This window comes from Helicoverpa armigera, chromosome 6, assembly GCF_030705265.1.
Source record: "Helicoverpa armigera isolate CAAS_96S chromosome 6, ASM3070526v1, whole genome shotgun sequence".
Taxonomy (NCBI): Eukaryota; Metazoa; Arthropoda; class Insecta; order Lepidoptera; family Noctuidae; genus Helicoverpa; species Helicoverpa armigera.
Genome location: NC_087125.1, coordinates 8,719,349 through 8,742,626, shown reverse-complemented (window position 1 = coordinate 8,742,626; position 23,278 = coordinate 8,719,349). Strand labels below are relative to the sequence as shown.

Genomic DNA, 23,278 nt, shown 5'->3' with positions numbered 1-23,278 from the left:
CAATAACATTCTACAATTTCCTCAAATTTACAATTCGGTGTCAACTGTAAATCCTTGTAAGCCACTCGTGACTAGAACGTAATAAAAGGTAGTAACACCCATTAATGTCCACAGAAGCATTCCACTTGACATTATCAGGAAACAAAAGATATTTAATGTCAGTTTCAGAGCACCACAGGACACCGGTGTCCGGACATTGTACTCATAATTAATTAGAAGTACTATCATTTGACCATAAGTTGACATTCCGAATACTTAATACCCTTTATTTTGTGTATGTTCGTATTTATTTCAAATGTATATTCTAGAATAGGGTAATAATTTACCCATGCAAGGGTCATTTTCAATAACCGAAAACATTCTGGAAATAATAATTTTATTTAATATTTGTGTAATTAAATTAAAATTTACATTAACTTTACATTGGACGATATAGGTACATTTATTTATTGATACAATAATACTTATTTACAAAAAAGGATAACACTAAATAACACTGTAACGATATACGTCCCATAAAATAATGACTGAAATTATCATAATAACATAAAGTATAATACATTTTCGAATAACGTTTTATCACATTTCTCGTACATATCGTAAAATTTCTATTGCTTTGGCTATATCTTATTTATATCCTGCAAGAGTTCTGCTCTCGTTTGCTGTTTTCAATAAATCTTAAGTAACAATTTTAGAACGTTTATTTCTATATCCGTAAAATCTTTCTTTGGATTTATCTGCTACACTATAATATTAAGTTTTACTCCTGTACTCTTTAAAATTAGCGGAATTCTTTACTACTATTTTCAAGAAAATTTACTCGAACATTACAAATACAGTTCTAGTTTCTTTGTTATTTGCGTTAAAACTACTTTACCTAGGCATATTATCGTATCATACAAAAGCTGGTTTAGTTTTAATCTATAAATTACTAAATTGTGATAATTTACAATCTCGAGTACAAGAATTCAATGGTATCTGTATCAGTCCATCAGAACTTTGCTAATATTTTCTTAAAAATTCTGACAATATTTGTATCACTCCATTAAAATTTGTTCGTACATTTTTGAGCTACATCTCCACATTTATACACACACTGTTCCCTTCGTGTCTGTCGGGAGGTAATTCCTGTGCCTCTGCAGGAAAGTCAGGTGAATCATAGTTGTATAATCAGGTGGAACTCATTCACAGTACCAAGTTGTTCTTCGTACTTTCTTGTCTACCAGCCCTAGTCTCTTCACTTCACCTGGGACTCCACGCAGAGAGTTATCTGGAAGGAACAAATTGACAGTCAAGCACCAATAGGAGAAACACCATGAGAAATAAGAACAGGCACGAGAAGAGTTAACTGAACAAATGAGTAAGCTTAATAGCTACCACCATGGGACAGATATTTCACCACATCCATATTAGACTACAAACAATATAATGAAGACATATCCGCAAAAGTATTAGTATAGATATTTTACCGCACAAAAGCGGGTGAGCTATACATGTGTGTGTATTACGCTCAAGCACACAAACACAATATGCATGTAAGTACATTTACACAAAGAAGTACATATAGCTCACCCGCTGTCGTAAGATAAAACTTATAGGTATACCTATATTTATCAGCTTTTTATCAAAGCTCGAAGGTAAGTCTGCAAAAGCTATTTTCTGGTCAATTCTAGGACTATAACTAATTGGAGCCGATCGCTTAGGCCGTGCAATAATTCTAGAAACGTCGAATTGAGGCCTAGAGTTCACGATTGAGATAAAATGGCTGATAAGATGTCCGGTATTTTGGATCTCTATTACCTAGATATAACGTAAATGGTCTATTTGCTTTACGAGAAGAGGAATTTAGGTTTCTGCTTTGGCCAAATATATGTCAAAAAATACCTATAGGTACGGTACCTTTAAATGGATAGTTAGTTAAGTTATGTTTATTAAACATAATTATGATTTGTTTTTATCAGACATTCCTATTGTCTTTCAATATTCTTATTGAATGGTTCTTGTCATGTGCGACAAAAATCTATGAAGTGACATGCATGGTTGACCTTTGATAGCTGTTTATTATTGACTCCGTCGAAACAAAGTGCACTTCTGCACTTTTTGAGAAAATATTTTATTTATATTCATACATATAATGTACTAGTTTCCCGACAATCCACCAAAGCGAAGGCAAAGAAAACGAAAGCTGAACAGATATTAGGTATAATGTTTGGAAGCGTGCCTAAACTTTACTGACCTACAAAGCAATTCATTGGTGCAACTTCACGACAACGAAACCATCTAATAGACCTGCAGCAGAGATGGTTCTCAGTGTGAGTGGTGACATACAGTGTTATTTACAACATTAACAGTGCAATATCCTATGAAAAGTACCTACAAAATGTTCCAATGTTTTGCTGAGAACGATTCCCATAATAATGACACATTTATAAAAGTCACAACAATCTCATGCGCAGTTGATCGTACCTAGAACTTGCTCACATGCAAAACTATGCAACAAGTCGAATATATTAGCTGAATAAGCTGGGTAACAGTTATCCAGTGTCCCATTAATCCATCCTTGATTGCTAATTATTGGCCCTGATAGTCCTGACACACTTAGGAGTTGCGGTAAACAATGCCTTGTGTGTGCTGTCATAGTGACAGTGACATAACGAGTATCCCTCAGTGAATAAGGATCCCTTATAGAAACAATATGGCCATGTCCATCTGTCTCCTTGCCGACAGTCTGTCAGTCTGTTCCAGACTTTTTAGGACCAGAGGAATATATGCGATACAAAATATTTGAATAGGTCAAAAATAACGTGGTTCTGTCAAGATGTCTCATTTTTACAAGTCTTGAATAGAAATGGGCTCATTAACTTTATGACGTCAAAAGTTCGATGTCCAAAAGCCGTTTCTAGACTGGTTTGTATGCTAAAAGCCGTGGTATATTAGGTATACTAACATTTATCATCATTCCGCTCTGATTCCGCTGACTCCTCGCTGTTCATGGACACCATCGATATTCTTTTGTTTCGCTGCTGCAGAAGAAGTTCTGGAAAATAGAAATAACACTCGTATTATTTGAAATAAATTGTTTATTGAACAGGTGATATGTAAAAAAAGGTATTTTTAATATCCTAACCTAAAATTACCAATAACAATCAAAGAAATATTAGATAAGTCAAATAATGGGACAAAACATTAGAATAATAAATAAATAATAAATAAATGTTTTATTGGCATAAAAAATAAAATACAATTACAAAGGAAGCAGAATTTACGACGACAACGTTTATAAATTTTTGACTCAAACTTCCTCCAATGAGACAAATGACATCTCGTTTGTCAAAACAAAGCTAAAGCGATGGTCGCCATTTAAATAATTTTGATGAATCTTATTCAAATAACTTCTCTTCATCGGTTCGAAATAATAAAAATAGATATTTAAGGAATTAAGGTCGACAAAACAGAACAGGGCCATTTATACATGATGGACATTATACATACATACATTATTATATTATTATCTACTAACCACAAGCAATAGATTACACGTCGAAGGCATATCTCAGATAATAATTTATTGGTATGTCATGAATTTATAAATGGTGTAAATATATTATTTACCTCGTTAACGAGGCGGGTTATCAAGCTTAATGTGATAACAATTTGAGTCATAATTAAAACATTTAGAAGCCATTGTAAATTCCCTTAGTGACCAACTTCGCCAGTTCACAGAAAGGAAAAATTAAAAATACCTACTTAATTATAGACTTTAGACTATCTTATAACACGTGGCCTCTTAGGCCACTATTGGCTTATTAATAGGAATTAAAAGTGGTCTCAACTATCCATAAAATATCGGGGCATTGCCCCAACACGCGGCCAATACATAAACACATAAAACTTTAATTAGTATCTTTTGACCACAGAACAAGAAGAAACGCAGCTCAACCCGTTCAGATATCATGTGGTCAGAAATGAGAAATCGATCACAAATCATTTTCCAATCATTACTTTCCGGATCTACCATGATTACGCACCATATTCGTATATTATCATCATCATCCCCCTGTCCTTATCTCAATTTCATTTCGGTTTGCGCAGCATTCTTCTTCCATACTCTTACATCAGCCGTCATCTCACAGAAACATTCTTTCTTGGGATGTCGACTTCCACATATTCCTTCCATCGTTTCTTTAGACCATCCACATTCAAGCTGAATAATAATGATGTCGATACATTAGTGACAATTTCAGATTTATTACAAAGTACGAGTATTATCACCGACACACCTGCCTGAGTTAGCGATACTGATAACAGTGCAGATAAACCCAACGATTCCACGAAACCATTTACAGCATATTCAGTATATAATGATAGTCACACCAGTGACAATACTCTGTCAATAGATATTGGCTAAGAACGATTGCTAATCGTCTGAATTGACGCCATTGATGATCCGCTTACTTCAATATACAGTAATCATTAATGAAGAATTAAAGTTTTTTTTTGATAACTGCCATATCAACTAATGAATATCAGTTGATATTTAATAAGCATTTATTTATGATTTAGTTTGAAGGTAAAGTAAAATAACGCATATTATTTAATGCATTGCAATTTGGTTTAACAACGCGAAACCTTTATATCGATCAGATATAGGTAATATTATGTTTTAAATAAGCATAACAGAAATCTAGAAAATAGTGTGGTATCCAATAATGTACGTCGTGTACTATAAACTTTCCACCATGAAGGCAGTAATTCAATAGAATTTTAAAACTGTCGCAGTATCGGTAGTTAATGCGCGAACAAAGTATCCACCACGAACTGTGAGAACCGATATTGTTGTTAAACCAAAATTCAATAATGGCGGACATCGGCCGGCAGCGGCAGCTCAAACTACGTTATCATACAATAAACTGAACTGTTCAACAATAATAGAACTCGATCGAACGCCCGTCACCTCCGCCGATAGTTTAGATAATGTTCACGTAATGACGCAAAATGAACCCCGACAATAAAACGCCACTGTCTCGGTCACAACATACATGATCCGCATATACATCAGCTCGGCTGCTCCGACTCAATGCTAGATCGCAATAGACAAAAGCCCATTGTGCATTTGAGGAAATAGCAATTGTCGCTAAATAGCTCCGAGTAACAAAGAAACGCGTTACCAGAAAGATTTAAACACCAGTTTACGCTTATCGGTGTAATCTCAGCGAGAAATGTGGCATTGTAACAGCGAGAGTTCAAAACGATCGTACTTTCGTCGCAGCATTCCCTTGTGATACTCCTATCTAATTATCCGTAAGGAAAGGTTGCTCAAGTCAGATAATACGGACGTTCTTCAAAGAGGAATAAAGAATACCAAGATAAGGATCGTAGGAACGTGTGAAACGTGTTGTTAAGTGTACAACCGATACTTAATTTTGTTTTGCGCAAACGTGCAAACAGAGCGATCGTTGCATATTCGTTTGCATTTACAAAACAACGGCGGCGTCAAAGAAAAACGTCGAGTTCCTGGCGTTCCCACAGACGAGACGCAACACACTGCACATGCAACTTGCCAACGAGTGTCCAATAAAAAACTGTGTCGTCGACCCCGCGTGCGTCAGCCTGTGATAAAGAGCCCTGCTCCTTCCGTCACGTATAATACGGGGAGCAGATGACGATCAATTAAAAAGTTTGTTCGCATTAACTATGCGGGAATTAGTTTGTCTGGTGTGCGTGCCACATGGACTCAAAGAAAGTCTTTGTGAGAAATGGCCTCTTGCTGTTAATGTTACAATCTTCTTTTATTTATCTAATGCCTGAATGTTTAGTAGTCATGATGACAAGTAGATGTATAATCAATCGGTTCAATACAAGATACATAAATGTTCTATCAATTGATATTACACTTATAACTTATGTTTAAAGATCATGTTGAATTACGATACACCCAATGAAGAGTCGGGTTGTCGAACTAATAAAAATAACCTTCTTTAGTCATTAATTTAGATCTAGTTTTTATAACCAATAACTGTGATAGATAAAAATATTTTCTACTGATTGAAGCATTGAGGATGTGAATGATCATAAACAAAACAACAAAACGATCATACGCAACGGTGATATAAGTCCATCGAGTTAGGACGGACTCGCTATGTCACACCCTGCTGCGTTGCATAACGCTACACTCATCATTGCAAAGTTTACTATTGAACATGTTTTGTTTTCGCGACAAACTCCTATAGTTTACAATAAGGAACTACAGAGACAACTACAATATTTACGAGTAGTCGTAAACACATCATGACGAAACCAAAGAAAATAAACTACACTAGTGCGTTTTCATACCAAACAACGTAGTGTAATCAGACATAAATATAATTTGAATGTTATTGCTCATCACACAATAGCGGGTGCTTAAAATTGCATCATTAGTCAGTGCATTGTTTCAGCGCTGCGCCCTTATCAACGTGCGCTGATATTGATGTTCGCGTATCGTTGCTAATCGACGAACAACATCTACATTTTAACCAATGCTGATAAATTGCCCCAAAACAATGCCACGCTATCTAGATGGCTACGATATTTCAGCCATATTGTTGTAAGTGTTGATACAGATAAAGTACGGCCTAGTTTTGCGGTACTTGATCGTATGAGCCTCGGTGCAATTATTTCTCTAACAACCTTCATACATGAATCTCAGAGCGGTGGGCAAAGCTATACCATGGATCCATGACCAGTTTAACTAATGGTAACTGGTCGTGCACTTGCAATACAAACACAACCAGTTCTTTCATTCATGTTGTGCCGAGGTTATAATATCCAAGCGAAACCAGATTCGCACAGTATGCCTTATAATGTTATGAGTGCAACGACGTTTGCCGCTGGGTGTTTCACTGGTTCGAGAACACCCAGATATTGAGTCTATTGACTCCCATTAAATTATATTATATCCACTAGGTATACCCTTAATTATCGCTGCTTTTATGGAAGCTGACGCTGCGTTAAGAAAATCATTCGATCTAATAGAACGATGTTTAGAAATAATGAAAGCTATTACCTTTCTTCTGCATAGCTTGCTCCCACAGCAACGAGGTGATGCCCTCGACCCACGCGTTCCGTATCGCGGGGTCGTGCGTCTCCAACTTGTATGACTTCAAGTTCCTCTTCTTGTACCAGATCGTGAACTTGTGCTGATCATGCTCCTTGGCCGTTATGCCCAAGTCGTCCACCGGTATGTCGTCCTTGTATATAAAGTACTCCACTCTGGGTTGCTGGAAAATATCAAAAGGATCTTTTAGTATATTAGATAAGTAAGTAGTTAATTCTTAACTCATAGTTACTTAATTAGGTTTGTCTTTAAACCCAAATAAAATGTGATCATTAACAGACCACTACCACTACACTAAAAATTAATTGCCATCATAAAACCAAATTGGGTATGAAAAACACAAAAGGACACGTAAATTGGAATTCTCACAGCTCGGGCTGCATTAAATATTTTATTTTCAATCTCGTTTTATTCAAATTCAAACTAATATCAAGATCAGAATATCAATGTCAAGTTTGTTTTCATATAAAATGTAAATCGGAGTCATTGGTTCGTTGGACAAAAGGTCACATTAGCTTTGGTTGAATTTAGCGATATCAAGTATTTATGGCTATATTTGTATGATGCGTACAATGGGACGGTCTCCCAGTATTACGTATTTCCTGTGCCGTCAAACAGCTGAAATCGTCGATGCGTGGTAAATTAGTCGTTCCGTAGCATTGGCAAGGTCATTTAACTCTCACCACTACAATTGCTATTGTGTACAAACTTTACAAAAATATCTTCATACTATTTGTTTTTGCGCGTCCAATGTACACTTTTGTTTCAGAGTCGTCAGCAAGTCCATGACAATGACCGCATAGGTACTCATTCATAATGTCATGGTCTTGTAACACGCGTTATACTTGGATTTAGGAGAGAATCTCAGCTTTGTTTGACGTTATTTCGACGCAGAGATAAGTCTAAAATATTTAAGTAGTTGCTCCGAATACAATCCTTTGTTATGTTAACTTGAAGACACTCGACGATGATACAAACTTGTGAGTATCAAACTATGAAGCAGTACGCGAAATGTGAATGATGGAATACAGATAATTCCGTCGGCGACGACGCCACTGCGTCGCGTCTGCGTAATAAACACTTCGTAACTTCCGACGCACAATATCTCATTATGATGCAAGTTAAGTGGCAGCGAATGGTACCAAATTAAAAGAAGAATGAAAAAAATAACTGCTTGTAAAACAGACTGAAACGAGCAATTGTGAATGTAAACCTCTTTAGTTTTCGTCTTGAAATTCGCCGCGTTCGAGTCAATATTCGGCGAGTCATCTTTCTTTCAAACGTCACCCCTTGACTGATTTCTAAACGGCTTCAAAGGCGTCTTGGGTTAAGTTGAAGTATTGAATAAAGCGCTTTCAACGTTAGTGTAAAGGAATTTGATTCTGCCAATACTTGAATTTATTGTTTTAGCGAATCTCGACGAAAATATCTTAAAAAAGCGCTGTTTTTAATACGTACTTACATAAACCAAGATTTGTTTTTTATAATAAACAACAATCTGTTAAGCTTTATGTCTTGTATCTATGGAGTTTCATTTTCTCATAATACGCACTTAAGTATAGCAAAACTTACAAGAAATATTGACGTCAATAGGCAATCTAGAAATCAAAGGTTAATTCCCTTTATCTTTGATGGAGCGGATACTACAATACGACTTAGTCTTAGTCATTACGATATGGAAATAAATATGTACTTAGTCACACCCTCTATTTGTCGCAAACCACAGTGAAGTCAAAAAAGTGGTTGAAAAGCAAATAAAATGTCTGAAACGGTACAAAATACAGTTCGTCATGAAATAGCTACCTTATCATATCAGTGGACAGTGGGCAGACTGGGGTAATTATAATAATTTTATTGTTACATTGATAAACCGTGACTCATAAATTATGATTCATCCGAACTTTGTTTTATTTAGTCTAAATATTATTTAATTTATCTGTCTACACCAAGAAATAATTATACTGCAAACTCCTGTTATTTTTTAACTTTCATACAAATTAATACTTAATGTGTTACTTTGTCTGTTAGTAAACTAATCAGGGTCAATATTCAATCAATATTTTTTAATACGATTGCTGATTCAATGAGAGTACCTTCTATTGTAGTTCTCATAACAAGGTTCATGTAATTATCTTTATATCAAAGGAATATCGCTTCATTGTTGTCAATTGACTGCGTCTAATATCAATATTGATTCAATCAATTATCATTTGTTTTTAGAACTACTTCAAGGTCACTTTACTACAAATCTTTCTACTTTAACATCTAGTACTTAAAATGTACCCCGCTTCCCTATTTTTGCATATATCATAGTTCTAGTAAAAACATATAATTAGGTTTCTTTCAGTATTCCACGATATGAAGTAGGAATAAGCGTTATATAATCTCAGTTGTAAGCAAATATTATTCGTTTGCCAAAAATATAGGTCAAGTATGATTAACTCGGAACCTTTAGATAACTTACTACATGCAGACATAAATTGCTTATAGTTTTGTTATTACGAATTTACGTCTAGAATTCTACCAACATTTTATATCAAACATCGACAACAAAAAAAAAGAAAATCTTTGAAAAACAAAGCAAACAACTCATGAAAACTAAAACAACACGTAAATAATATCGGAATAAATTCAATTGAAAACATCTAAAACTTTCCCGTTGATATGAGAAAAGAACAAGCATTATCAATTTTATTTTGAAACTGTTGTTTTGAAACTAAGTTCTTGTCTGCCAGTCGATTGTTTAATCTGAAATCCAATCGCAAAAAGTGCAATTGACGTTGCACAACGAATGCGTTGAGAACTGAGTGCATTGCTAATTACTCGTAACTGTACTTTGTTTGTTTACTGATAATTTGAGCGTCACTATCCGGAAGTTGTATGCATACATGACATCACATCGCGTATTTACTTTAAAGGATTGACAAAATATTGACATTGTTATCGAAAAACCGTTTTGGTTTCGACGTTTTGTTACCTACATTTTAAACTAACAATGCTAAACTACAATGAAGCTCTAACATTATATTTAGCATAATTTTCATATACGACGTTTATTAATTAGCATATACGTCCATCAGAAGTCTATACCTATCGTAATTTACGACGCCTGCAAAGTTTTCTCTAGACAAGAGTGTCCATCAATAACGCTAGACGTATTTTCTAGCACAAAGCCAAGCAATATTATGAAATGAATTAACCACTTAATTACTTAACTCAAAATTGACCTATTGGTAAGTATTAATTGATTCCTTGTAGAGCAATTTTAATGTTGCCACATTTACATAACCGTTAAGGCTAATTACCTTGGCATTTATTGTACAATACGTTTTCAGACTGAGCCTTATTTCTGGGATTTTACTATAATAATGGAGCTATTATTGTAGGTACTATGTATTAATTAATTCATTACTTAAAACTTATAAATGTTGGGCTACCGCTACCCTAATGACTTTTGTTCTGACGTAGATAACTATGGGTGAAATAATCAATATACCAAATAAACCGTAATTATAGTTAAACAGGTTCCAAATCGTTTACTAAAAAAATAATATCATAATTATTATTTGTGTCTAATATTGATATGCACAGAAACGTCTAACTATGTAGCAGTAAGCATAGAACACAGAATACACTGACCTTTCTATACACAATAGTGATGAGCACGAGTTTGTCGAAGAGGAATATCCTCATTAGCTGTCTGCGACGGCGCGCCGTGTCCATCGCGTAGAACTCGTTCTGTCGGAGCAGCCGGCCCTGGTTCAGCAGGTTCAAATATACCTGCAACAGAGACGATCGATACTGTCCCATTCGAATAAAGCCTACCCGACGCAAATAGCCCCGAATGCAACCCATTTGTAACAGATCAAGCCTTCCACGGAATAACAGGGTCAACGTCACCAAAATTATCTGCTCAACGAATTTAGTATTCACCATTCCATCAATATTAACTGTTGTAGGCTTAATATAGAACCTATGGCAGCATGTTATTTTAACACAGCTGGGTATTATGAATTTATAATATAATATTATGCCCCCATTTATTTACCTAGTTCATGCTGTTATCAGAAAGTGAAAGCGTTTAAATAAAAATAAACTTCAGCCAGTTGTATAGCTTATATTTCGTAAAAAAATGTCTCAATGATTTTCATTATCATCCAGCGTACTTATATTTAAGATAAGTAGAGATAAAATCCGAGATAATGAACATTGTCCAACGCCTGTGGCAAACAACGTGTGTACCATATGACTAACAAGATTACTGCAGGTACCTATTATTTACTTATATCTTACTATCAACATTTCAGTTATCGACGATAATGATTTACATGTCTCTATTTATAACCCAAGAAATTTTGCCTCGTTTAAAACAATGTTTCACTTACCGGACAGTCCGTAATATTCTCCAACGCCATGATTTCATCGACGGCTGTCAGAACACATTCAACCATAGTTTTCGCGAGCTTCAAACTTTCCAGTGGAGTTTCATCGCTGTCTGACGACTCGCCATTGCTGCCGCCAGTCTCGTCACTGTCCACGCTCAATTTGGATATCCTCGAGTCAGACTCGCACCTCTCATTTTCATAATTCGTATAAGTTTTCACTAAATCCGCCAAGAACAACTTGTATCTTGGTATCCTTTGCACTGGTTCGAGGAGGTAACTTGAGAGATCTAGCCGATCACCTAACTCTAATTGTATTCCCTGAAACACAGAAATTAGATATAAATCAACTAAAAAGTAACTCAATAGATTGTTATAGGTGTAAATTATGTTTAGTTAACACTTATAAGTTATAGCCTTTCACCGGCTTTCATGCGTAATTTGGGTCGAATGATATGTGATCGCGATCGAGGTGTGGGATAACTGGAGCAGAATTTCATCCGAGCAAGTAGACTGAGAAGGTTCACAGGAGGGAAATGGCGCGCGACAATTATAATAATAAAATACAAACTTTCACTCCACTTAGACTTTTATGTCTCGACGTTTAGCTTTTTGGTCAAAGAAAAAAGTTATATTAAGAAAATTCTTGGTTGAAAAATAAGCTTACGATTCTAGAACATTCGCTCGCTTTGCGCTGAGAGAATTAAATTCATCTGTATAATTAATGAGTGTTTATTCGTAACGGAGTATTATTTTTTTTACGTCGGCGGAGTAATGCCTATGAATGTGCAAGTATAACGGTAGCGGCAACAGTTAGGCGGTTGTCTAACATGGTCCGCCGTCCAGCACACCGTACACTGAACAGAAATGAGGAAATAGCGCTGGACGTCCATTGACCATCGTGATGCGTGCATGCGGCCAACCGATAATGCTTCAATCGGTTTTTTACGGTAACACATACCACCTACTCAATAGCTACGGCATACATAAATCATACCGGCCCACTATGTTAAAATTCAAATAACTATGAGTTCATTTCAAAAGTATATGATTGTTTATCGTACTTCTGTGTGGGAAGGCTAAAGATTAGAGTTTTTTTTTTTTTCATGAACAGGGAAGCCCCATGTAAAACGGTGATAATGTACATAATATCCTGAAAATATGTGATTCCCCATTGTTTTTGTACAAACAACAAAATAATAAAGAAAAATAACAAAATATGAGACTCACCTGGAAAAACTGTTTATGTTCAAATACTAGTCTCGTCGCTCTCTTATTATTCCTAGAATACATTACGTACATATTGAACCTCTTTTCCTGCAAATAGAAAAAAAAAACGTGATCATTGAATAAATCTGCTCTTAGCTGCATTGTTTGTATTACATTCGGTTCGATCACATCACGTACAATGACCGCTGCCATTATTTTTGATTACCGACTGTACATATTGGTATAGAGAGAAATTCCAGTACTTTCTCCGAAAACAATCGAAGTCTAAAACTATCACAGAGCAAAGGTTAATGTAGCGAGAAGTTGAGTTACTGTGAAGAATTGCTAAACACGTTGATAGATATCGTAAGTCCATTTAAATAAGGCCCGTTCTTACTCAAAGTTGCCGCGTTCTAGTCATTTCTATGAATCAAAACTGTGAAGAAAGAAGATCTTATTACGGCGGTGGAGTGTAAAGGCATAGAATCACGCGCTCCACCAGTCCGTGACACCAATGTTTTTATAATGATTTGCTCCTAATCGGTCATTACGCTGACTATTTACTCTAGTTAGGAGGGATAATTATAACAGGGTGACCATTGACGGCATTTTGTCGGTATAAAAATAGATGGTCATTAAAAATACTAATGTATTGACGCGTTCAAGCGGATAAGGCAAATTATGACCAAACTAAAAATATTCATAAAACGAAAACAGGATAATCATTACAATCATCACATGGCTTTTGTATGGCAAAATGGACGTGTTCCAACTTTTTAAAATCGGCAGTCCTAAACAATTATGATTTCTTTTGTATTAAGGAATTAAAAGATAAACAACACTTACGAATCTCCTAAAACACTGTCCCAATTTCCTGAGATCATTTTCGCAGTCTCTTAAAGCCGGCAGGAACTCTTCAGAGTGAAACCTGAATATCCTTTCGATGTTGCCAAAGATTTCTGGCTCCAGTCCTCTGAAGGTGGGAGATAGTTCGGGTTTCCTCATGTTCGGAATGTAGTCTTCGACGACATGCCTTAACCTTTCCACGTAGACGTTTTCTGTATGTACCAGCTCATTCACTCTTTCTGTCAGCCGTCTGTAAACAAACAATGACGTTACTCAGGATTGAGGACTTCGTGGTCAATTATGGCTTTTGTCAACAAACATTTGTTCAAAGTTAAACAGCAACGAAGGGACAATCAATAAAACAATGACTTAATTCAGTATTGACACCCTATTGTTATTATTTTTGTTATATCCAACCAACATTCAACTTGATATAGGTATGATACTCTAAACACACATGATTATGGGGATTATAATTCATTCTGTATAGAGTGAAGTCCCTGAATGACATTAGATGTTATGTTTTTTTTTGTTATTATTTAATATGCATCCCATTTATTTGTAATCCTGTGTACGACATAGGATGATAATAAAACGGTATAATCTTTATTCATTGCATAATGTTATGTTTTTTGTTATGCAAAAATACCTAAATAATCAACTCGGGCTGTGTTTCCTGTTAAAACTAAATTACTACCATAAACAGAGATATTTCGTTATCTTTTGTATACTTCCATCGACGAGTTCAACTCATCATAAATACGGTGTAAGTCTTATCAGATTGTGTAATTTAAATATTCAACACTTTGACTGTACTCTTTAAATAAAAAACTGTTTACATTGCCAAAAATACTACGCATTATGCAAAAAGCTTTTCTTTTGTTAGAATATGTACGGTATTCCCCTGATAAACACGCTTCTATGAATGCACAATACAAGGTAGAAGCGATTCTAAAATTATATTTATCACGCTTTATCAAACAGGTCAAGATTGTTCCACTGTCTATAGGACTTGGGGATATTTAGTGCAAATGATAAAATTTATCGCTTCCTACATTATGAGTTCGGACAGCTACTGACGGCTGTCATTGAAACAATTAGCAACAATCGAAATGCTTAAGCAATATTATGCTACACGATTTCATAATGTTGCCTTGAAGTTTTCAGAATAGAAATTGTATTACATGTTTCGTTTTGTTTTTTTCTTATTCCCATATTATCCCAGAAGTTCTACAGAGAGACAATGCTTAATAAATCGTCTTAAACTATAGATCCTTTGCAATTATTACAAGACGAGACATAGGTCCATTTAGATTGCAACTTTTCATTTTGTTTAGTTACAGAAAAAAAATATTTTCAATAGGTAGAAAATAATATATCTAAAATCATGGTCCGCTGAAATCCCTCAGCTACATTGTGCGTTTTTTTATTTTGTTTTCCTATGAAACCCATCGGGTATTCCCACTGCCCCAAATATGGATAAAGGTCAACAATTCCTACTGATAACGTTCCTAAATACGTGACCTCAGTTTTAGCAAAACCCAGTCCAAAGAGTAAGTACATAGTGATAAATAAAGTACACATATATTATTACACATTAAGAACTTAAGACAAATATTTATCTAGTGTAAATGGACATCTTCCGTCGCTAAAATGTAATAGCAAATAGTGAAATGCTAAGTCACTCGCAAAATGATCTCTAGTAAGATTTTTTACTACTTTTTTACAGTTCAGTGTGTAGATGAATCTGAATGTTTAAATAAATACAGGTTATAATTTACGCAACACTTCAATTTTACAAACGTATTCGTAAGTGACTGGCTATCTGTCAAAATTAAGAAGCTATCAAGGTCCTTAGTAATGATTGATTTCGAAATAAAAAACTTGTGATAACGAACACACATTGCAACATAGGTTCTTGATATTTAAAATCTTCAAACTGCTGAAAGAATTTCGTCACAGGAAGCTTCAGTTTTAGTACTATTCATTTAATCTATATTTATCAAGGTGAGAATAATAAAACATTATCTATTTTTATACAAATCGGTTATACATTTTTCCTTGTATTATCGTTCCATTCGATACATACTCTATAATTGCGATAATCGATGGTCACTTGTTGAAATTGTTTAGCAATGTTTTATACACAATATTTAGATCTGGCAAGTATGCAAAGATCGCTCTGTTGTTCTTAAAAAACAAACAAATTGTTTAAATGCTCGCTTGAGAAGCAGAATCAGGTATTTGTTTTGTCAATAGAAATGATAGATTCTAAACTTGAAATTCTGATCATTTTGTTTATTGCTTTTAGAATTTAGAATACTCGTATCTCAAAAATAGTTTGTCAATTCATCATCCTCCGAGCCCTTTTTCCCAACTAGGTATGTTGGGGTCGGCTTGTCAATTATTGACTTATACAGGGTGTGTCGTTCACAATCACATTAAATCCTATCACATATACTTTATGATATTCTATGGCGAATTGTAAAAAAAATAACCTAATCCATTCAGTGGTTTAGCCACAGGAGTCATTTTTCGTTTTTATAATTTACAACGTTAGGAGTATCGAATGTTTTGACCAGTTGACGGCTGTCAGTTTTCAAGGGAGAATTTCAGTTGTTTGTAATGACTGACTCTTATATGGTGTTCTAAATTTCGCACATTTTTATTCTATTTACTTTGTTTGAAAAATTCATTTTTTTTATTTTTATTTTTTCTATGTGTTAGTCGATATATATTAACCAGTATATTAACGCATTTCATTTAATGTGATTATGAACGACACACCCGATATATTGTGGCTAAAATCGATGACCTTTGTCATTAGTTACAAAGATAGTGACGATTTGTAATGACAATGACGTTTGCATTAGTGCATTATCTTATTTAGACTTGGCTGCGTTTTAAGAGTGATTCAAGAAAAACATCTACAGTGTATTTTGCACGATGACAATTGTTATGCTCTTCAAAACCGTGTTTTTTTAGAATAAGACTATAATTTTGTCAGCCAGTTTTTTTTCTCATTATTTGTGTGTAATTTTTTATAGATATTATAATACTAATATTTACAAATCCAGATTCAGTAAGGGTAAACACAGATCGATATATTTAAATCGGTTATCATAATTTCCTCATTTAATCTTTGTTTAATCCATTTATCAAGAACAGACATATTTTAGCACCCTATGACTAATAGGTCGATCTAGTTTTCTTATCAGACATGTAATAGAAGAAGGAAAAATGGTGTGCGGGGAATCCACATTTGGTAATGACGTAATCGTCGCTTGTTTGGACCAAACGTCATCGAAGCGATCGTCAATATTGGCGAAAGTGACGTATGAGTCACTGATTTCACCACGCTATAAACCAAACGTGTTAACATCGTATCTACTTATAACGTGCACGTAAAAATCTAATAACCTTCTAATTTTATCAGTTACATGAACAATATATGTATAAATAGAAATAAAGATATGTATTTTATAGAGACCTTGATATTTTTCCGCGATTCAAAGTAAGTCGAGAGATATAAATGTAACAACTGAGAATCGTATCTGTATTCTTTATACGTAAATAGTGTACAAAACGTAAATACCGGAGCAACCTTGGCATCCACGCCGACGCCTGCGCAGCTATATAAAACACACGTTGTGACGTCACAAGCCTGCCAAATTAGCTGATGATGAATATTTAATGGTATGAATTCTTTACTGATCGTCTTTTCTTTCTATTTTGAAGGAAACGTAACACGTTTTATATATTCATGAGGTACGTCATATTATTATAGTTTTTTTTATAGGTAAATGTCATGTCAGTCAGTACGTAATAATTCGCTCACCCTCCATAGCTTTACAGAAATGAATCAACATCAGATACTGAAAAAACAATTCTAACCTTGTTAGACTGAAAAAATATTCGGACACAACAGAAAGGAAGTAAGGCATTAGAAAAAGAAAGTTGCAGTGGACAGGCCTCGCTGCATTTTCATTGTGAAAATGAGGAAGAAGGTCGTAACTCCTTATCATCATAGAGTAGATCGCCATTGCATAGGGAGGAACTGACAGATTTAAATATAGAACGTTAATAGGCACAATAAAAAAATAAGACTGTCTTAGTACAGGTAAAATTAATAACACAGAAATAGAACAAGTTCAAAGTTTTAAGTACTTGTGAAGCAACATAACATCGGACTCTCGGTGTTCCGCTGATATCAGATGCCGAATAGCAATGGCCAAACAAGCCTTTTACAGCAAAAAATATTTATTTAGATCCAATATAAACAAGAAAATTTCATAAGGACATACATCTGGAGCATTGCGTTATACGGTTGTGAAACTTGGACGCTAACTAAGCAGGATATAAGCAGACTGGAGGCTTTTGAGATGTGGTGCTGGAGGAGGATGGAGAGAATTAGCTGGACGGAAAGAGTTACTAACGAGGAAGTACTAAACAGAGTAGGAACTAAGAGGCAACTATTGCAAATTATAGAGAATAGGAGAGGAAAAATGATAGGACACCTTATACGTCACGACGATTTTATCAAAAACATCGTGGAAGGGAAGGTCGAAGGAAAGAGAGGAAGGGGTCGTCCAAGATATAGCTACATCAAGCAAATTAAAGAAAAGGCGAAGGTTGTGACGTATAAGGAAGTTCAGGAGTTGGCGCTAGATAGGTGTAAATGGAAGGAGCTGCACCGACAAGAGCTGGGCTCTTAAATTAATGATGATGAGTACAGGTAACGCTCTGTATCTACGTAAAATCATGGTAATAATAACCAAGAAAAATATCTATATTTGTAGCTGCAAAATAATCCCTATTCTTCTAATATAAATAAGATGACAGACAGCTATTATTTCGGAGGCATATTGCTAACACTAAACTACATTAGTGGTGGATTCGATATTCCACGAAAAATTGTACGTTATCTCGATAATATTAGTCAATGAAATCACATGTAATCTAATATGTACCTGATAGGGGTTTAGCTATAATTTCTACTCATTAAATATCGGTGGACTATCACTGGATAAAGTGAGTGGGATGAAAAACTGAACTAGACTGAAATGTCACAGAAAGTGCGATTATGTAGTTCGTTAGAGGTACCTTTTGAGTTTAGGCACATTCTTTCATCCTACCTTACTTCAAAAAGGTTTCACAAGAACGTCAACAAACAGACATAATTGATAGATATTGAATTGAGAAGCCTTGTAAGTCACTACTAAATATAGATGGTATGTTTTGATTTGCGTAAGTAGCAAAACTTTTAGGACAAGGTCTGGTCCAAATATATCAGGTATCAATTATATTGAGACAAGGGAACAGAGACTACAAATGCATGACACATCACCTACTTACCTACTAAAAAAGATATTATTTTTTATATTTAAATGAAAAATTAAGCATTAATACTGAAAAGATATATGAGAGGAATATAGGTATAAGGGAAACCCGACAATATTAAGCTCGACCTTCAGATTAAAACAGTTCCGGCCAGAACTCCAAAATATTATAACATGCTACAACTATTAACAGTATCTCTGAAAACTCGTATAAGTATATAATTTACTTTGCTCAGGTAATATACATAGTTTTCACGTTAACAAGTTTTCACACGTGGAAAAGGGCTGTCATTGGCTTCCGGTACCCGTAGTACCTCTAGATAAGATTTAGTTATCGCAATAGATACTTAAGCATATATGACAAAACATTTTATCATATAATATCTATTTTAGTAATGTTTTATCACTGAAAACCATGGAAGGAGACGGCTCGTCACATAAGCATTTAAAAGGTTCATACTTGTTTCTCTTTATGTTTAAAGGAACAATAGTTCTATATTTCTATAGCCTAACAGATGATTAATTAGGAAATATCATACACAAGTGCTTAAAAGCTGGAAGATCGACAGAGAAATTCACAGACTTAATTACCTTCCAATTCAAACTAGTGAAACCCTACCTCATCTAATATAGCATTCGATAGCCAAATAATCTGCGATAATTTCATAATATAGTTATTATATTAGCAAGCAAATTTTATGTTATTTAGTACAGGTATATTACGTTGATCAGGTTACCGAACTAAATAAGCAAACATAAGTTCCAAGCGTTGGAAGTCGTTATTTTGTCAAAATGAAAACATTTTCGATATCAATTGAATCCTTTGATTGTATCTCGTTTCTTTTCAAAGGCAAATACTGCTATAAATAGTCTATTTTATATCGTGAATCGATTATTATGTCCTCAATTTTCATGTTTACAAATGAGCAGCCAGTTCTTTCGATTCAATTTCGTTGCCAGCTGTATTTGGGTACTCGTGAATGAAAACAATGGCAAAATTCATTAAAAGCCAGTGACAAACACGAGTCACTGTCCTGTGACACCAAACTCTGTACTATTTAATTACTACAAATGAGATTAATGAAAATATTACTTACATCTTAATTAATTTTGAAAAAGTAATTTAAAAACAAATTCTTTCATTCTAATTACAAACATACTACCAACGATGATACATTCTGCAATTTACTCACACGTAAAATGTTAATCTCCAATGAGCATCATATTTAAATTACTATGTTTATAAACAGTTGCACCGTTTCGGTAGCAGTTATGATTCCGATAGGTACATTGCCAACTCATAGGCACGTAACATAATCATACAACGAATTAGTAAACGCGACACCCGTCAATAGTTTGTGTTACATCATCGATAAGGCGTAAACATACTTTGTATATTAGTACTAATAATAAAATTGTTTTACAAAGCAACGTTAAGGAAAAACCTAAGGTAAGAAAGGATACTTTATACATATATTTAAGTAGATATGTTGCAGTGTAAACAAATCTTGATACTTCTCAAACCGTTTTTCTTTTGTTTTGTTTATCTGTTTTCTTCAATACAATGTTAAACTGTATTTTTACGTTTACACATACAAATTTTTGAGAAAACGCGAGACTTGCGCGAGACCTATGTATTTTAATTAGAAAATGGAACATAGAATGTACATTTGTAAGTGAACACAGCCTTTTGTAACACAATAGCGTTAACGCTCGCCATGAGCAAAATTAAAACTAAACGGTGAAAGTCAACAAAGAACTGTAAATTGATAATATTGATTTTGTTACACACCATTCATGAAATCGATGGCTATGAAACTTAAATTCTCTTTTTTCAACCGAGTTTATGCAATCAATGCACAATGTCAGCGTGAATAATATTTGGTGGCTGTTTAAGTAGGTATTTCACATTCAATTAAGTCAGAATATCTTACGGTATAAAAGACGGTCATTGGTCAAGATTCAGCGTAGTTCATGCATAAACGTGCCTATCGATAATAAAAAAAATACTGAGCTAATGGAGCCCTTGACATAAAACTAATAATTTTACGATCCCAAAAACGACAGTATGACATCAACTTATTTAAAGCAGCGTAGACAGAAAGCCGTTACTAATTACAATAGCAAAATAATCAGGCATGCTTAGCGCAAGAACAACATGGAGTGACCTTGCCACCTACGTTGACGACTATTTATCATGCAATTTATGCTTCAAGAATCTTCGCGAATCACCAACAAAAATAGATCAATAATAATTCACTTTTTATGAACGGTATTATTGGAAGACTATAAATTAACTGTCAGGTTATCTTTTATTGGTGTGACAACTATAACAATCAATAAACGAATGTGTTCTTATCGAATAGAATTTTTGGTTATTTGCATAAGCCCCGCAGTAATTACCTGTGATTAATCTACTTTAGATCTCCTATCGATATATTGAAATGTTTCTATGGCAATGAATGAATCTAAATCTCATCAACGGCTACTGGTGGTAAATACCTACACATATAAGCCACCTGCCCACTTGCCTCGCACCATATGAATAAACATCAAGGTGAAACCTCACACAGTACTCATAGTATATGTACTAGTTTGTATGCAATAAGCATTCTTATTCATTTTTATGTGTAAATTATTGTAATTACACCGTAATAAGCAACTACCAAAGAAATATAACTGTGCAAACAACCAATTAATAATTTATCAAAACGTGAGTTTGGCTAAAACAAAGTCGCACTAACGATACCTACACGCACTTAAAGGAAAACGATATCTTATCATTTTGTGACAAAGCCAGCTAGCGATATCGCAAATATTTTCCTCGATATCTTGAAAAAACTCGAGTGACCTCACCTGCGATATTTCTCCTTTTTCGATTCCACCGGCATCAATACCGGTTCGGTAGACTTGGAAATACACCATTCGTTCACTGCACTCACAGTAAGAAACTCTGAGTCTGGTGCGTGGCACACCTCAGAGCCGAACTCGTCCGAAGACACAGTAATACTATCATACTTCTGGTATGGAACCATGTCGAAAGATGAAATCGATTTAATACTAACATTGTCATAATTCACACGATCACCATAGTCACCCGAAGAAACCGAGGCATCGTCACCTCTTTCACTTTGTTCATCACTGTTTTCTTCATTTATCAAAGTATCCGTAGAATAATCGTTGGACAAGGTTTCCAGTCTACCGTCGTCTTGGTTGAGTACATATTCTTTTCCATTACTTAAATTATCGCTTGAATCGCTGCTATCAGAGCTTTCATTTTCTGACGATTCTTCTATTTGATGACTAGTTATTTCTTCCTCATTATCAGATGGATCCGATCGTTTGAGTCTGAGCAACTTTTCCAAATCACTTTGCTTAACCCCGTATGACCAATGCCTTTCCCCGGGATGTCCTTGACCTGCTGTTGATTTTCTCCTAATGACAGGCGGCTGTCGTGAACGCCTTTGGACAACAGGAGACGAGGAAGGCGTAGTAAAGGAATACCGTCTTTCCTTAAACGTGATTTCCTCAGCGACGGGCGATTTCCTTTCCGGAGAGGGGGCTTCATCTTCCTCATCGTCTTTAAATTGATCCGGAGGTGGTGGGGCAGGTCTATGGGGCACAAGTATGTCTCCTGGTTTTCTATCAGAGATAAAACCTGATGAACTGGATTCATAACTATGTTCTGAAGCATTAGATAAAATAGAATTCACCGATACGTTTGAGTTTCTGTCCTGAGACTTTGTCACTGGGCACAAATGTTGAAAATGGGATTGAATAGGATTAACTACACTTGTTAAACTTCCCAAAGGTGATTTGCACTTTTCCAACGATTCTCTAGAGCCACCGAAAGGATTTAAGTTGGTCCTTTCGAAACGGAGAATCATGTCTTTAACACTGGATCTGTCCTTTCTGATGATAACACCGTCTTCGTCGGAAGCATTTCCCGACGACGATTGCAGCTCGTAGTCGAGCTGGGTGTAGCAGTCCTCCTGTGTCATGGCGTGATGCAGGCACTCACAAGGTTACACAAGCCGCGGGCACGGGTAAGCAGGCTCATATCAAACCGTCCGCGCTGCGCAGCTCCGACACGCGCGCGCTTCTGATAACCAAACACGACTGACAGCGGCGCGCGCGCCACACCGCGCACCGCTTTCATAAAACACCACTACATACAGCACAGACGGCCAGCTGGAAACGGAACGCGCAGTTCTACTTACACTGGACGAATTTTAATCTACTGTAGAAAATTATCTTTGTTTAGTTCTTTTGCGTCAAATCATAAGTATTAAAAATGCTCAAACATTACGATACTACTAGTGTTTTAACTGCAGCGGCTACATCAATATGAACCCGCGTTTCATAGACAGACTTTTGTAGAATAAAATAAATTAAGAAATAATTCA

At 35.2% G+C, this 23,278-nt stretch overlaps 1 protein-coding gene across 2 annotated transcripts; it reads right to left on the bottom strand.

Annotated features, from left to right (window-relative positions):
- Positions 1 to 359: 359 nt before the first annotated feature.
- Positions 360 to 23,033, bottom strand: LOC110379401 (FYVE, RhoGEF and PH domain-containing protein 3). Of its 2 annotated transcripts, XM_064035119.1 has the most exons (9): positions 21,729 to 23,033; positions 13,534 to 13,783; positions 12,709 to 12,795; positions 11,482 to 11,799; positions 10,736 to 10,876; positions 7,046 to 7,259; positions 2,948 to 3,037; positions 2,237 to 2,289; positions 360 to 1,270 (listed from the first exon to the last, which is right to left on the bottom strand). In XM_064035119.1, the coding sequence occupies exons 1-8, from the start codon at positions 22,871 to 22,873 to the stop codon at positions 2,249 to 2,251; spliced, it is 2,286 nt and encodes a 761-aa protein (XP_063891189.1). In that variant the 5' UTR covers positions 22,874 to 23,033; the 3' UTR covers positions 360 to 1,270; positions 2,237 to 2,248. The 2 variants fall into 2 exon arrangements, with proteins under 2 accessions (XP_063891189.1, XP_021194747.2); XM_021339072.3 differs by lacking the exon at positions 2,237 to 2,289 and having other exon boundaries at positions 21,729 to 23,031.
- Between the last annotated feature and the right edge of the window lie 245 nt (positions 23,034 to 23,278).